At 46.8% G+C, this 15372-nt stretch overlaps 2 protein-coding genes across 3 annotated transcripts; one reads left to right on the top strand and one right to left on the bottom strand.

Annotated features, from left to right (window-relative positions):
• Positions 1 to 3: 3 nt before the first annotated feature.
• Positions 4 to 5233, bottom strand: ATP5PD (ATP synthase peripheral stalk subunit d). Of its 2 annotated transcripts, none has more exons than XM_081804543.1 (6): positions 5211 to 5233; positions 2463 to 2593; positions 1882 to 1978; positions 906 to 977; positions 344 to 406; positions 4 to 197 (listed from the first exon to the last, which is right to left on the bottom strand). In XM_081804543.1, exons 2-6 carry the CDS (start codon positions 2582 to 2584, stop codon positions 66 to 68), a joined length of 486 nt encoding a protein of 161 aa, XP_081660669.1. In that variant the 5' UTR covers positions 2585 to 2593; positions 5211 to 5233; the 3' UTR covers positions 4 to 65. The 2 variants fall into 2 exon arrangements, with proteins under 2 accessions (XP_081660669.1, XP_081660668.1); XM_081804542.1 differs by lacking the exon at positions 5211 to 5233 and adding an exon at positions 4258 to 4476.
• On the top strand, positions 4508 to 15241 carry KCTD2 (potassium channel tetramerization domain containing 2). Its single transcript, XM_081804541.1, has 4 exons — positions 4508 to 4918; positions 6497 to 6605; positions 8831 to 8922; positions 14202 to 15241. Exons 1-4 carry the CDS (start codon positions 4580 to 4582, stop codon positions 14445 to 14447), a joined length of 786 nt encoding a protein of 261 aa, XP_081660667.1. The 5' UTR covers positions 4508 to 4579; the 3' UTR covers positions 14448 to 15241.
• Positions 15242 to 15372: the final 131 nt, after the last annotated feature.

The raw sequence follows: 15372 nt of genomic DNA, 5'->3' as shown, positions 1-15372 counted from the left end.
GTATCATTATTTTTAATGTCCAGCATTTACAATACGAGGGCCAGAGCTTTCTCCCCAACTCAAGTTTATAAATTCTCAATTGGCTTGTGAGGCCAATAGGGATACTTCTTCTTGTCTAATTTGGTTTCTGGAAAGACTTCATTCAGGTCCTCAATGGTCATCTGATCAAATGGAATTATGTTCCGCATCTTCTCCAGCTGGAAAGAGGGGAATTGTGTTAAGGTAAACAGGGCCACAGAGATGCAAAAAAGAACCCAAGGTAGGTTACTGCCACTAGGTGAAAGATGTGTGGCCATGAGAGAGAGAAAACATATTACATCCGAAGGCCAAGGCTGATCCTTACCTCTTTTTCATATTCCTCAATCCTGGCCTTTGAGAGAGACAAAAACTCGGCACAACTTTTCACCTTAAAGAGAAGGGAGATACTCTGTTTTGAAACCAAGTTGTACTGTCCTGACCCTAAGGCTCAAAAAACAGAAGTCCCAGAGCCCACCACTCTTGCTTTCCCACTCTGTATGGAGAACACATGGCTGCCCTGACTCCTGGGCGTGCTTGCTTTGGGAAGCAAACTACAGCTTTTCCTAAATTCACAAAGATGCCCACACGAGAGAACCAGCTTACAATAGCAGTACCAGGGTTCATCGGCAAATTACTCATCTAGACAACCTACAAAATGCCCGTGTTTTACAGGGGCCGGTTACTGAATGTCAGGACAAGCCGCCTGACCACCTAGCCACACTTCTCTTTGGTGGAGCCACCTGGCTTCCCACATTTGGCTTTCATACTTTCAAGCAAATAGTTAGGTGCTCCTTTTAATTCCTTCTACCTTAACCTAACTTCTAAGAAATATAGAGCCATCAGGAATTAAGAGAATTTTAAAATAAGTAAGAGTCTCAACTACTTACATCTTCTTTTTCTTCAGCATCCACCTGAACAGTATATTTATCCTCTGGCACAGGAACCTTCAGGGCATTAAACTACAAACACAGGGACAGTTGTTATTAATATACCTGGGAGTCCAAAGAAAGGGCTCAAAGACCCCAATCCTTACAGATAAAAACACATTCTCAAAGAGGAAACCAGTATGCATCTAGAGTGTTGTAGTGGAAAGAATATTAGCCTGAAAACAGGAGCTCAAGGTTCTCAGTCCTGTCACTACCTGGACAATTCTTTATTACAATGAGCTTCAGTTTCTTCATCTGAGAACGACAGCTGGATTTGATGACCTAAAAAATGGCCTCCTAGAACCTTGTAGTTCTAAACTCTGATTTCTCTTTCAAACAAATCTCTAATGGACTGACTGGCAGAAGTCATGTTTACATAATGGTGATGAAGATGGTCTCCTTAGAAGACTGCCTAGCCTTATGGGCCTAGCACGGAGCATTATACCTGGCACAGAGTAGGCCTTCGAAAAGCATTTGTCAAATGAATAAATAAATTATGGATACTGAGGTTTAACATGTAAATGTCAGAAGAGGCTAGGTGGACGAGAAATTAAGCCAAAAGGCACAGTAAAAAGGAGCAGAAAAAGGAAGAAAACAGTGAAAGGGTAGAAAAGATGTTAGGGAGACAGGTGAGGGGCTAAAAAATAATTGAGGAAGAGTTGGAATGGAAACATTTAACTCCACAGCCCTCTGCCTCCCTGGTTAATAATGTACTGGACTGTTTCTCTGGATAAGAAACTTGCTGAATGAAGACCCTGAATTCTGTGCACATATTCACCATATAAATCTACACCCATCTTTCCTGAACTTCCTCTGGGATCTGTTAACAGCACCCTTGTTTCCATGCTGTCATCCTGAATATCTAGTTACCTACTGTTCTGCTCCGCACCCGCAAGCCAAACTACAAGACCAGTGTTTTGGGTGCCTGAAGTCTCACCTTCTTCTCAAAGTCATCTACCAAACCAGCCTTCGCCACACTGGCCTTGTAGTAAGCCCAGTCGATAGCAGGTGGTTTCTCAGGGAGAGTAGCCAACCTGCTCACACAGAAAAGCAAAAGTTAAAATTGGTCTATGAGCAACAGAAAATTCACACAGTACCTTCCTTATTCCTATGGCCTAGAGCTATCATCACATTTTTCTCTAGGAGGGAGATCATAGGAATGCCAAAAAACTAGTTTCATTTGGAAAAATGTATGCTTTCTTTTAAAAAAAGATTTATTTATTTTAGAGAGAGCGTCCTCGAGTGGGGGGGGCGGGGAGGGGCAGAGGGAGAGAATCTCAAGCAGACTCCCCGCTGAGCATGGAGCCTGACCTGGGACACAATCTCACAACCCGTGAAATCATGACCTGAGCCGAAACCAACAGTCAGAAGCTTAACTGACTGAGTCACCCAGGCACCCCTATGTGTGGATTTCCTTATATCAGAAGAACATCAGAAATTCATATGTAATTCCAAATCACTGTTTTGCTTCCATATTCAATAGCAAGTTAAGAAGATCCCTCTCAGAATGGTACTGACCTGGAGGTAAGGGTCTCATTCCAGGATTTCAGGGAGTTAGCAATGGCCTTCTGGTTTCGGGGTATGATCTCCCCAAAAGCTACCCAGTCAATGGATTTTAGAGCAAGTTTTCGCGCAGCCATCTTGAGATCCTGGAAAATAAAACAGGTCAGATCAAAACAGGGCTCTGAGAATCCTTTAAAGGGCACCTTAGAAACATGCATCTTTTAAGAAATAGATCAGCATCCTGACAGCTTGAGGAGTACATTTATCAACTAAAGGAATCAGGATAACTAAATAAGGATAGTTTAGCTTTTCAAATTCAAGGGATGCAACCTGGCATATAACTACATCATTTCCCCCAAGACTGTCCCCCTCTTATTCCCCAATTCTTACTCATCCTTAAAAGCCCAGGTCTCCAGTGTTTGCTCTTCACGTACCTTTGGAAATATTGCTAAAGTAATACACACTGCATAAAAGTGAACCATTTGAATACATTTCCACTCCAACTGCATGTGTTTTACTCAGATTCTCCAGTGCACAGAACCTAACACATACACAAGTTTCAACAAAGCTTAAATAGAGCAGACCCTAGGCCAGAATTTCCTAGGGGATAATACCAGCCCTGTTTACCTCAGAAGGCTGTTAAAAGTACCAAGTGAAATTGTGCACATCAATCTGCCCTACAGTCTTACCAAGCTTAAGGGGCTCTCTACTCACTCCCTACCTGATTGGTAATACCTGCACCTTCCTATTCATGTCTGATTATCCTCTGCAGCACTAGCACATACCCTGTGTATTCTAGTCAATACCCTTAACAGAGGTATTCAATACATATGTGAATGTGAGAGAAGGTGCAAAGTGGTTACAGCCATTTTTTTTTAACTAAGAAAATGGGAAAACAGTCAAACTAAATTTAAGATCAGTGCCAGACATTAGGAGAAAGACTGAAATGTCAAAGGCCTTTGCAAACTACGGGGTGGATCACAAGGGAGGCGGAAGAAATTCTCGGGATCTTAAAAAGGAACTGGTCCAACTCCTGCCTCTTGCTTTCCTTCCCTCTCAGCAATAGCTTGTTTCCAGGAGTGGAGGTGATGGGCAGGTGACTTTTATTTTAAGTAATCTCTACACCCAATGTGGGTTTCAAACTTATAACCCAGAGATCAAGAGTCGCGTGCTCCGCGGACTGAGCCATCCAGTACCACCGCAGGTGACTTTTAAAGACGCCAAAGAAATAAGCGTCCTTACAGAGACTTTTCCAAGCACCAGTGCAGGTAGGCTTCATAAACGGGATTTTTGTCCCTTATATATTGCTGAATCCCCAGCGCCCAGAACAACAGGTCAGGCGCACAGGAGGTGCTCGGTGAGTATCTGTTGAAAGGGTACGCGAACCCTGCACTTGAGAAGCTCTGAGCGCCCCACACTCTCCAATGTTGGAACCCTCAGGATGAGACGGAGTGTCCCTCACTCAACAACTTAACACTATCTCGGGGTAACGTTTCCCCAGCCCCCACACCGGACTGCCCAAGTCGGCCGCGCTGGGGGCGGACCGAACGAGGCGAGGTGTGTGGAAGCACCTCGGTCAGAGGCGGCAGGGTCACAGCCCGGCCCGGCGACCTCGCGCGGGGGAGGGGAAAAGGAGGGAGCGCCGAGCAGAGCGGCGGCGGCAGCAGCTACGCCCTGGCGCTCTGCCAGCGGGCCAGTCGCAGGGCCCGGCGTCCTCGTCAGGAGTGCGACAGGGTCGACACAAGGTCTGGAGGGGGCAAAACTGGGCAGCCCGCCGCTGTCGGGCCCAACGCCCCCAAACCCCACTCACCTTCACCGACCCCGGCCGCCCAGAGACCACAGCAGCAAGGAACGGAACTGGGTCACCGGAAAGCCTCCCTGAGCCAACCCCAAAGCTGAAGGGGCGGGCCTTGCTTTGCAGGTCAGCCCGTAGAGATGGAGGCTGGTTCCGGAAATCCCGCCCCTGAGGGCGGGCGCAGCACCTCCCCCTCACGGGTCCCCGGGCGCTGGTTGGGGGCGCTCCCGTCCCTCTCCCCCAGCCCCACCCCCGCCGATGGGCCGGCCCGGCTCTCCCTGCCGAGAGATGGGCCGGCCCGGCGGCGCGCGGGCAGCGGCGGCGGTGGCGGCCCAAGATGGCGGAGCTGAAGCTGGACCCGGCGATGGCGGGGCTGGGAGGGGGTGGCGGGAGCGGGCTGAGCGACGGGGGCGGCCCGGGCCGCGGGCCCCCCAGCCCTCGCCCCGCCGGGCCCACGCCCCGCGGGCACAGCCGCCCGCCCGCCGCTATTGCGCCGCCGCTGGAACCGGGTCCCGGACCGCCCGAGCGGGCAGGGGGCGGCGGTGCGGCCCGGTGGGTCCGGCTGAACGTGGGCGGCACCTACTTCGTGACCACCAGACAGACCCTAGGCCGGGAGCCCAAGTCTTTCCTATGTCGCCTCTGCTGCCAGGAGGACCCGGAGCTGGACTCGGACAAGGTGCGCCCCGCCCTCGGGCGCGCTCCCGGCCATCGGACCCCCTTCGTGCCTCCTAGCTCGTCCCCAGATTCCTGCGACACGCTCCTCACAGGCGGGCTTTTCGGGCTGGAGCCCCCTCCCCACCCCTCCCCCGCCAGGCTGGCCCTGGGGGCTGTTCTCCCCCATCCTCAGTCGCTTTCTCTCTGACCCCGCCCTTCGCTCTCAGCGACTCGTTCCCCACACAGTGCCCGTCCGCACCCACAAGAACCCACTCCACACCCCTTCTCCGTATTCCTCTCTACACCTCTCATACCCGCCCCTCAGATGTGCATGAGTTTCCCCCTGGCTCCTCGTCAGCCCCTCACTGCCTGTGCCAGATGCGTCCAGAACTGGGTCAGGGTGAGCGAAGGCATCTTTGTAGCTTTCTCAGACTTCCTCTCGGACCCCTCTGCCAAGTTGGGTGAAAGCCTGGGTCTGACAGCTGCAGGAAGTGCGTCTCATGATACCACACTTCTTTCCTGTGGTCCTGGGCCCTGAGCTCGTATCTGGTAACAGTCACTGTGTTACCGTATTGGAGCTCAGATACATACCTTGGAAAGAGATTACCAGTTGCCAGTGCAAACCTAAGCCGACTGGTTAAGGGCATCGGAAAATGAAAACTGAAGAATGCTGTTGAGCAAGGGGCATGGCTGCTAACCAGAAGTTGAGAGGTGACGAGACACTTCTAACCCATTTCCAGTTTGAAGTGTTGTTTATTAACTTCACACATTCATCATTTAGTTGCCAGCTTAAAGGCGTTGACCATAGCTTACACCACCTTCTATTCTATATAGCACTCAGCCAGTTATATTGAAATAGAAACAGAGTTGGGTTTGGGTAAAGATAGGCTGATTTTAGTTATTCACCATCTACCTCTCCTCTAATCTCAGATCGGTGGAAACCTGTCCTGCCGTAACTTTAAAGAAATTCCAAAACCTTTCCTTATAAAGGAATTATTTTTATCTACCCTAAATCTCTCCTATTGCAGTAGAAGCCAGTTTCTTCTTGTTCCCTTTACTGTAAAGATGAGTAGGATTAAAGCTGCTCAGCGCCAAGTCCTGGCAGTGCCAAGCTTCCTCTGGGCACAGAACTGGGGTGTGTGAGTTACAGCTGGGAATGCAGACTCCTGCTGATGTTGGCCTTGAGCTCAGGAGTATTGCCAACTATACAGAGGTTTTCTTAGAATTAGGAATGTGATTTGGGGGCAGTAGAGAAGTCAGAATGTCCATCTCAAGCAGAGATTTAAATAATCAAACTGTGGCATTTTCTTCCCTTTTCTTTATAACAGAAATCCCATAGAAGAATGGTGGTAATTGTGTCCAGGTAAAGATTTTAAAGTTCAAGTAAATGCCTGGATGACGTGACTAGACATTGTAACACCCCACCTGAAACAATCTCAGAGTACAAGATACATAAAGCTAGCCTTCTTGCCTGTAGTTTATGATAAGCAACGGCTAGCAAAACTTGCCCTCTCACTAATGAATTGTGACAGAGAGACTGAAACCCTGCCTGGACTTAGTCTGAAAGCTCCAGAGTGATACCTTTGTGTTTGGTTGGCAGGACGAGACAGGGGCCTATCTGATTGACAGAGACCCCACCTACTTTGGTCCTATCCTAAACTACCTCCGCCATGGGAAACTCATCATTACAAAGGAGTTGGCAGAAGAAGGTAAGAACAATGTTTGAACTGGGCATTTTCAAAATTCGGGCCATATCTTTAAAGCTGTTTCACAGATTTGAAATTTTTTTTGAGATTTTCATCAAGTTCATGTGCAGGTGTAGTAAAGGTTTATGAAAGTGAGCAGGGAGTCTCTTGTTACCTAGTCTTATCTGAGGAAGTCTTGCTTAAGGGATCCCCACTGGGCTCTGTTCAGCCTCCTGAATGAGAAGGAAAATAGGTAGCTCAGTTTTGCAGTTTGCAGATAGCTTCAGGAGCATTTTCCAAACCTGCAGAATCGTCAGGATCCCTTTTTACTATTACTTATGTGCTTGCGAGCGGTGAATGTCCGTAGCCCGAAGCATCACATCTCTGACATTAATTATTTATATTTTCAATTTTAGTTTGAACTTGCAGCTATAAAAAATAATAAAGGCTTGGCCTCATTTCTTTTAAGACTGGTCTCATGCTTCCTTGTAAATTTTTGCAGCTGACCTAATTCATTCTCCAGTCCATTGTTAGGTGTTATCATCGGTTGCCTCATGTTTTTGGTTTGTAGGGCATCTGGACTATAAGTGGGTCTAGACATCTTTCTAAAAGGCTTGGTGTGGTCTCACCAAAGGCATTCAGTTGAAGATTGGGGCCTGTCCCTAAATCCAGGGCACCCTGACCTGGAAGCTTTAGCTCTGAGTAAGAAAGCTGTAATGGCTGTGCTAGTTAATGAAGTGGCCACGAAACACATCTGTTTCAACCAGTAAAAAGAGGACTCGCAGGCGCCTGGGTGGCTCAGTTGGTTAAGCGACTGCCTTCGGCTCAGGTCATGATCCTGGAGTCCCAGGATCGAGTCCCGCATCGGGCTCCCTGCTCAGCAGGGAGTCTGCTTCTCCCTCTGACCCTCCCCCCTCTCATGCTCTCTCTCTCTCTCTCATTCTCTCTCTCAAATAAATAAATAAAATCTTTAAAAAAAAAAAAAGAGGACTCGTATGCTCGCTCTCTTTCTTTTTTTAACATTTCAAATGCATACAAAAATAAGGGGAATGGTACAATAAATTCCATGCACCCACCATCCAGCTTCAATAATTACTACCTCACGGATAATCTTGTTTCTTGAAAAGAGAAAGCTTCAGCATCTTTTCTGAAGTCTTTAAAAAAATTGTTTTCTATTTTGAAACTATTTTCAAACTCAGAGAAAAGGGCAAGAATAGCACAGAGAACTCCCGGATTCACCAATTTTTAACATTTTTTTCTCATACTTGTGTTATCATCCGTTCTCTCTCTCCCCTCCTGTCCTTCCTTCCCCACCAGTTTTTACTTCTGAACTATTTGAGACTAAATTACAGATTCACCCCTTAATACTTCAGTGTATTTCCCAAGAACAAGGGTACAGTATAATTATCGAGTTCAGGAAATTTAGTATTGATAAATATTTCTTTCTTTTTTTTTTTTTCTTTATTTATTTGCGAGAGAGAGAACGAGAGACAGAGAGCATGAGAGGGAGGAGGGTCAGAGGGAGAAGCAGACTCCCTGCTGAGCAGGGAGCCTGATGTGGGACTCGATCCCGGGACTCCAGGATCATGACCTGAGCCGAAGGCAGTCGCCTAACCAACTGAGCCACCCAGGCGCCCTTGATAAATATTTCTATCTGCAGCTTATATTCCAATTTTATCAGCTGTTCTAATAACTTTTTTTATAGCAAGTGTTTTTGTCTGATACCAGATCACACATCCCACTTAGTTGTCCTGTCCAAGGCCTTTGATTTTATTTAGCACAGCATTCTTTCAGTAATTGCCTTTTATGTCGTTCAAATAATAAGCATCCTATTAAATCTGGTCCACATAAATTTATACACACCCACCCCTGGTCATTTTTAGGACAAACTGGGTAAGCATTGCAAGCTCAGGAGTTCTCCAATATGACCAGTTCCAGGAAGTAAGTGACATGGGAAAAGGTGTCCTACAGCTAATGGGAAGGGCAGGGAGAGTCGGGGAAGGTGCCAAGTGGGAAACTGCAGGGGTGAAACAGAGTGAACAGAGCAGACCCAGAGCTTGACTCACTCACTTTGGAGAGAAGGAAATGGGTACACCTTAAACAGCAAAGAAATGTTTACCAGGCTGAAGGAGAGAGACTAGGCTTCCATTTGAAAAATTCAGTTCTTAGCAAGCATGGAAACTTCAGCCTATTGCTGTTTTCTGGGGAACGTACACACATCTCTAACTACAGTTTGGTCCTTGTCCTAGGTGTTCTGGAAGAAGCGGAGTTTTACAACATTGCATCTCTTGTGCGGCTGGTAAAGGAACGGATACGGGACAATGAGAACAGAACTTCTCAGGTAACGGGCTTTGAACTCTTTTTTTTTTTTTTTAATAAGATTTTATTTTTAATCTCTTCACCCAGCATGGGGCTGGAACTCACGACCCTAAGATCAAGAGTCACAAGGTCCACTGACTGAGCCAGCCAGGCACCCCACGGGTTTTGAACTCTTAAAGGGAAAAGGTCTCAGTGGCTCTTTGTCGCTGTGTCTGGGTGGGATTTGAAAGGGATGATGTGCTGTCAGGCAAGAGCTACCTCTCCCCTTAAAGCTGGAGGTCTATGTGGAACACGGTCCATCCACCAGGCAGACAGCACATTCGCCGCCGGACTTGTGCAGAACAAGGAAACAGAAGAACACATAACAAAACAAAACAGCCCTCCTGTCCCTTTAAAAGAAGGAGAGGTTGTGGCTGCTCACCATTTGGTAGCAGGAGGAGCCCACCACACTTTAGGTCTGGAACCTTATTCTTGCAGACAGAGTATCTGTCCCCCTCCACGTAAAGGCCCAGCGAGCTCTTGCTTACACCTGTTGGCCACTGTTAGGACCAGCCTTTTTTAAAGTGTGATCACGTCCCATTCAGCTCCTGATAGCCATGTGAAACCAGTCTCATGGCCTAGACTTCAGGAGCTGCTTGGGAATCATGCTTCTGAGGAAACAATCTCAAGCTTCTCTGTTTATTATGAAGTCTGGGTTTTTATATTAACTCAGTAGATAGAGTAACAACAACAACAAAACACACAATTTGCCACCTAGTTTGAGAAGACAATAGGGCACACACAGCTTATTTCACATGACATCACCCATCACATGTCATAAGTGGCCACAGTGGCATCCTTTAGGCCCTTGAGATTCTCTGCCTCCTAGGAGAGGGTCTGTGCCCTCTAGAAGCCTGAAGTCTAGCAGGGAAACAGACGGTCCCTTTCCTGTATAGGCTCTATTTTAAGAAGGTACAGCTGCAGTGACAGAGGGCAGCATCGGACTCCACTGTGACCATCTGTCTTGTAGCCTGACTTGCCTCTTATCCCATCAGCTCCTGGTGATGGATGCTTTCCTGAGATCCAATCTATTGCAATGTCGAATTTTTCTGTGATTCAGAAGGCAGTATGTTTCTTTTCAAAAGTCAAAACAAAACAAAAAGTAAAAAATAGTTCCTTTCTATGTGAGACTTCATATATCCAAGTTTTCTGGCTCCAAATGGAGTTTATCTGGTTGGATAACTGACACCTATGATAAAAAATGATTTTTCTTATTCACTTTATCTGTAGTAGTTTGCGAAGGTGGAAAGAAGAGCTTATTTAGTTTTCTTCCTTCTGGCCGATGGCTGAAAGCCTTCTTTTTAATGTTCAAAAATGAATTTATAGTTGGTTTGCCAGGTTTGCCATTTACCGTACGAACTACAGTCTGGTGGCAACAATCTTGTTGCCATCTCGGATTATAGGTACGTGGCATCTTTCTCTGTTGTAGATACTTAGTAGCTGGACGTTCTGGAAACCTAGCTTTAGCCTCAATTATCTACATTCCAAAAAAACTTTTGATTGCTTAGTGTCGGTTGTGATGGTACCATGAATTATGTAATTTGAAGCCATTCAACCCTGAATGTTCTCAGTTCTTCGCCATTAGCTCAGTCCTTGAGGGCATTGTAAGATCTGTTTGATGACAGCGATTAAGCAGCGATTAAGTTAATTAGTCCTCTAGGTTCTGAAGGCTTGTGGATGTAGATCCAGTTGGAAGCTTTTTTGTCTGGGGATGTCGAGGCCTTTTTGATGCTAACTGATCTTTCCATCTGTCCTTTTTATTTAGTGAAACTCTGGGCAGTGGTTTTGAGGTTGTTCAAAAACACCCTCTTTTATATGTGTCACAGACCGCTCTAGGGCGAAACTGGCCATTTGTATTTTTGTGGCTGTCCCTTCAAACACGTTATCTCCTTTAACTTGCCTATTTTTTTTTCTTTAAGATTTTAAATAATCTCAGGGGCGCCTGGGTGGCTCAGTTGTTAAGCGTCTGCCTTTGGCTCAGGTCATGATCCTGGAGTTCTGGGATCGAGCCCCACATCAGGCTCCCTGCTCTGCAGGAAGCCTGCTTCTCCCTCTCCCACTCTCCCTGCTTGTGTTCCTGCTCTCGCTATCTCTCTCTCTGTCAAATAAATAAATAAATAAATAATTTCTATACTCAACATGGGGCGGGAACTTACAACCCCAAGATTAAGAGCCGCACGCCCCGACTAACCAGGCGCCCATAACTGTTCTATATTTCAAGGAGACACACATGACAGGGATTCAGGCAAAGTCCAAGGTGTGAGTGTCCTACCCTACTTTTTAGTGACTTCTCAACTCTCCTGGTGGCTGCCACCACTCTACGACTTTGCTGTCTCTGATAATATTTTTTGTTAGGTCATTAATCTTAGTGCATTAGAGAACACCTGTGGTTTACTTTTGAAGAGAAAAATTAAAAAGAAGCAATACCTACATCTTAAATACCTGGGGCTTTGACAGTTGTCACCAGTACCATAGATCTTTCATGATACTCTGAGTTTTATTTCCAAAATATGTGATTAGAGATCACTGAAGTCTTCCCGAGATTTGTTCTGTATTTTATGTGGAGGGAATGTTTCTCTTGGTACTCGTGTAACAATAGTTGCATTCGGTCTGGAAGGGGAGAACGTGGGAGAAAGAGCACAGCGTTGTTGGCAGCCCGGCCCGAGCCCTGGCGCGGCCTCCATCCCGACAAGCGCCGCCTGACTCGGGCAAGGCACTGAGCTGACACCAGTGTCCCACAGAAGACAGGAGCAGAAGGGGATGACGCTATGGGCTTGGAGCCCTCCGTAATCCAGAGCTGCTTCTGTTGAGCCAGTATTTCCCCAGGAGTGAGTTCTTCCAAAACGAGTTTTCCAGATAACTGAAGCCCAGTCATCCTTTTGAAAAAGTACGGAAGCCAAATTTCCATTTTTCTTAAGGAAACAGTCCATATTTTTTAAAAATCATGTGAATATAACCAATCTCTGCATGATGGAACATCATTGTTCTGAGCTTCCGTTGCTGTTTGGGCTGTTTGGGCTCTAACAAATGCCTCATGTCCTTTGGGACGGGCAGTGGATGTGCGGCTGTCGGACCCAACACCGAATGGTCCAAGACTGACAAACACTGCGTCTTCCTGTGGGCCTCTAATTGTCCTTCTGTGAACAAGAGCTTTCATCTGGTGAGCCTGCCTCCCTGCAGCAACCCTTGCCCTCACCTGACTTTGGGTTGTTTTTTTTTTTTTTTTTAAAGATTGATTGATTGGGGCGCCTGGGTGGCTCAGTCCTTGAGCATCTGCCTTCGGCTTAGGTCATGATCCCAAGGTCCTGGGATCGAGCCCCGCATCGGGCTCCCTGCTCGGTGGGAAGCCTGCTTCTCCCTCTCTCACTCCCTCTGCTTGTGTTCCCTCTCTTGCTGTCTCTCTCTCTCTGCCAAATAAATAAATAAAATCTTTTAAAAAAGTAAAGATTGATTGATTTGAGAGAGAGAGAGAGACAGAACAGAGGGAGAGTGAGAGGGAGAAGCCGACTCCCCACTGAACAGAGAACCTGACACAGGGCTCGATTCCAGAACCCTGAGATCATGACCTGAGCCAAAAGCAGATGCTTAACCGAGTGAGCCACCCAGGTGCCCCCTGACTTTGGCTTCTAAGTCTCACGGGCCAAGTCCTAAATGTGAGGGGTTCTCCTGTGGATAAAGTGTAGGGGCCTTAGTGCTGCAACTTTGGGGCATTCAGCCTTTTTGCTTCTGGTTCTAACTTCTTTTCCAGAGTTGAGTGGGCTAGCAGATGACTTCTGTCTGGGGGCGCCTGGGTGGCTCAGTCATTAATTATCTGCCTTTGGCTCGGGTCATGATCCCAGGGTCCTACGATCGAGCCCCGCATCAGGCTCCCTGCTCGGCGGGAAGCGTGCTTCTCCCTCTCCCACTCCCCCTCTGCTTGTGTTCCCTCTCTCGCTGTCTCTCTGTCAAATAAATTTTAAAAATTTTTTAAATAATTTAAAAAACAATAAAAAATGTTTTAAAAAAATTACTTCTGTCTGAATCTCCGACACCAACTGGGTGTCCAACAGCTTATCCTATCCTGACACTAACTAATACATAGTAACTATTTCTACAGGTTTCAGGGCTCAGTCCCACACTTCAGATGCCAGTGCCACGTCCCAGGTCCCCAGGCAACTTGCACTTCTGTCCATCGTGGCTACAAATTGAAGGGTTCCCATGACATCCCCCTTTGGGTTCAGTAATTTACTATAACAACTCCTAGAACCCAGGAAAATGCTGTACTTACTATTAAAGTTTATCTCTAGGAGACAAGCAACAGCCAGATGGAGAGAGACATGGGGTGGGGTCTGAGCATAGGAGCCTTCGTGCCTGTGCAGTCGGGATGTACCGCTTGCCCGGCTCCTGGTTATGTTTGCCAATTTGGAAGCTCCCTGAACCCCAATGTTGAGGGGTTTTTAAGGATGTTTCATTAGGTAGGTACAACTAATTAAATCATTGGCCGTTGGTGATCAAATTCAGTCTTCAGCCCCTCTCCCTCCCACTGATGTCCAGGGTCAGCAAGTAGGACTGGATGTTCTAACCTTCTAATGGTGCTTGGTCTTTCTGGGGACCAGTCATTAGCACAAAAAAGACATTTTTATCCCTCAAGAAATTGCAGGGGTTTTAGGAGCTCTGTGCTAGGAACCAGGAACAAAGACCAAATACTTATTTTTTAGTATACAGTTTTGTAATGGGAGTGCTACCATTTAACACTCAAACACTTTCACTCTCAGCTACCATCAGCAGAGGGTAAAAGTGGTTTGAACACTGGTATATTGTGGGATTCCTATTTAATATATTATTCCCATAATAAGGTTTCACTCTGAATATATTATTCCCATAATAAGGTTTCACTCCAAAATATGGTCCACATTTTCAGCATGTATGTCAGATATGAACCACTTAAGAAGATGATGTGACTTTCTTGTCCGAAGTGATTTTATTCTATTTTCTGCTTTGGGAAATAGATGAAATCTAAGCACATAATTCATTTCTCTGAACTTCAGAATTATTTTACCCACTAATTCATAGCCTTGGGCCTTTTTTTTTCTTCCTTTCCTTGGATAAGTTTTTATTGAAAAATGACATTGCTCCTTGTCAGAGGGGCTAGTGTGTGGCTGTCCAGAAAAAATGTCCAAGCAAACTCCTTTTCGGTGTTTGTTTTTGGGAAGAGCCGCACCAGGGCAGCTGCAAACTGTTGTGTCCTTGAGATTGTTCTTCAAAGTCTATTGGTTGTCACAGGGCCCTGTGAAGCACGTGTACAGAGTCCTGCAGTGCCAGGAGGAGGAGCTTACACAGATGGTCTCCACTATGTCTGATGGTTGGAAATTCGAACAGGTATGTTTCCCAGGAGGCCACGCGCCTCAAACCATCGCCACCCATAGGCAGCTCATAACCCAGGGGGTTCGTAGGGCCAGGTGGGAACCTGTTCAGAAACGTGGGAAAGAGCCACTTGGTGTGGATTATTTGCTCAGTCATACAGGTTGAGTTGGGGAGAATTCCAAATAGTATCATGTCTCCCGACTTCACATCCAAGTTTCAATTTGATTGTGCCCAGAGGGAGCCAGCCAGCTTGCTTAGGCTTGAAAGTGCCTCTCTGGGGTTTTTCCCTCCCTCAGAGGGATTCCTTTCAAAAGTGCTCAGTTGACACATTCTAGAATAAGTACCTGAAGGGGGCTAGGATTCAGCAATAGCCCTTCCTTTCCTTCCCCCAGAGTGAGAATGCTATCATTCCGAATATATATGTAATCCATCCAGAAAAGCATGAACAGGTGTAATGTGAAAGGAGTCAGGCGTGGTGAGAAGTGTGGCCTGGCCGTTTCCCATCAGTCTGTGCATTTCTGTTCCTTCAGCTTTGTGCCGTGGCGGAAGTATCTAAACAAAGCCACACAGTCAGAATTGTACTGTTTTCTTCCATTAGATGGCAGAATTGTTCAGCTCATCTATTGTGTTCGCCACAGGGAGGCTGGGCACGCACAGAATGAATTGTTACAGTTTTGTGTGGATCATGCCAATTTTTGTGCAGAGTTGAAGAGTCAGTTGAATGGTCACCATAAACTCACCTTCTCAAATAGCGGCTGTGCTTCCTGTTAAGAGCATTGTGTTATAGATCGAATATACAGGTGTCTCGGCCTTCAGAGCCAACACGGGATCATTCCTCACATTTTCCTGCACTGCTGAATCCATTCTGCCTATATATGTCGGCCTAGCTCCTAGTCAGGTGGGGGCTGCAAAATGTTGCCATACTTCCACTCCACAAGTATTTCCCCTGGGGCCCCTGGGTGGCTCAGTTGGTTAAGCAACTGCCTTCGGCTCAGGTCATGATCCTGGAGTCCTAGGATCGAGTCCCACGTTGACTCCCTGCTCAGCGGGGGGTCTGCTTCTCCCTCTGACCCTCTTCCCTCTCGTGCTC

This window comes from Leptonychotes weddellii, chromosome 15 (assembly GCF_054177405.1).
Source record: "Leptonychotes weddellii isolate Sample4059 chromosome 15, ASM5417740v2, whole genome shotgun sequence".
Classification (NCBI taxonomy): domain Eukaryota; kingdom Metazoa; phylum Chordata; class Mammalia; order Carnivora; family Phocidae; genus Leptonychotes; species Leptonychotes weddellii.
This window is presented reverse-complemented; position numbering and strand designations above follow the sequence as displayed.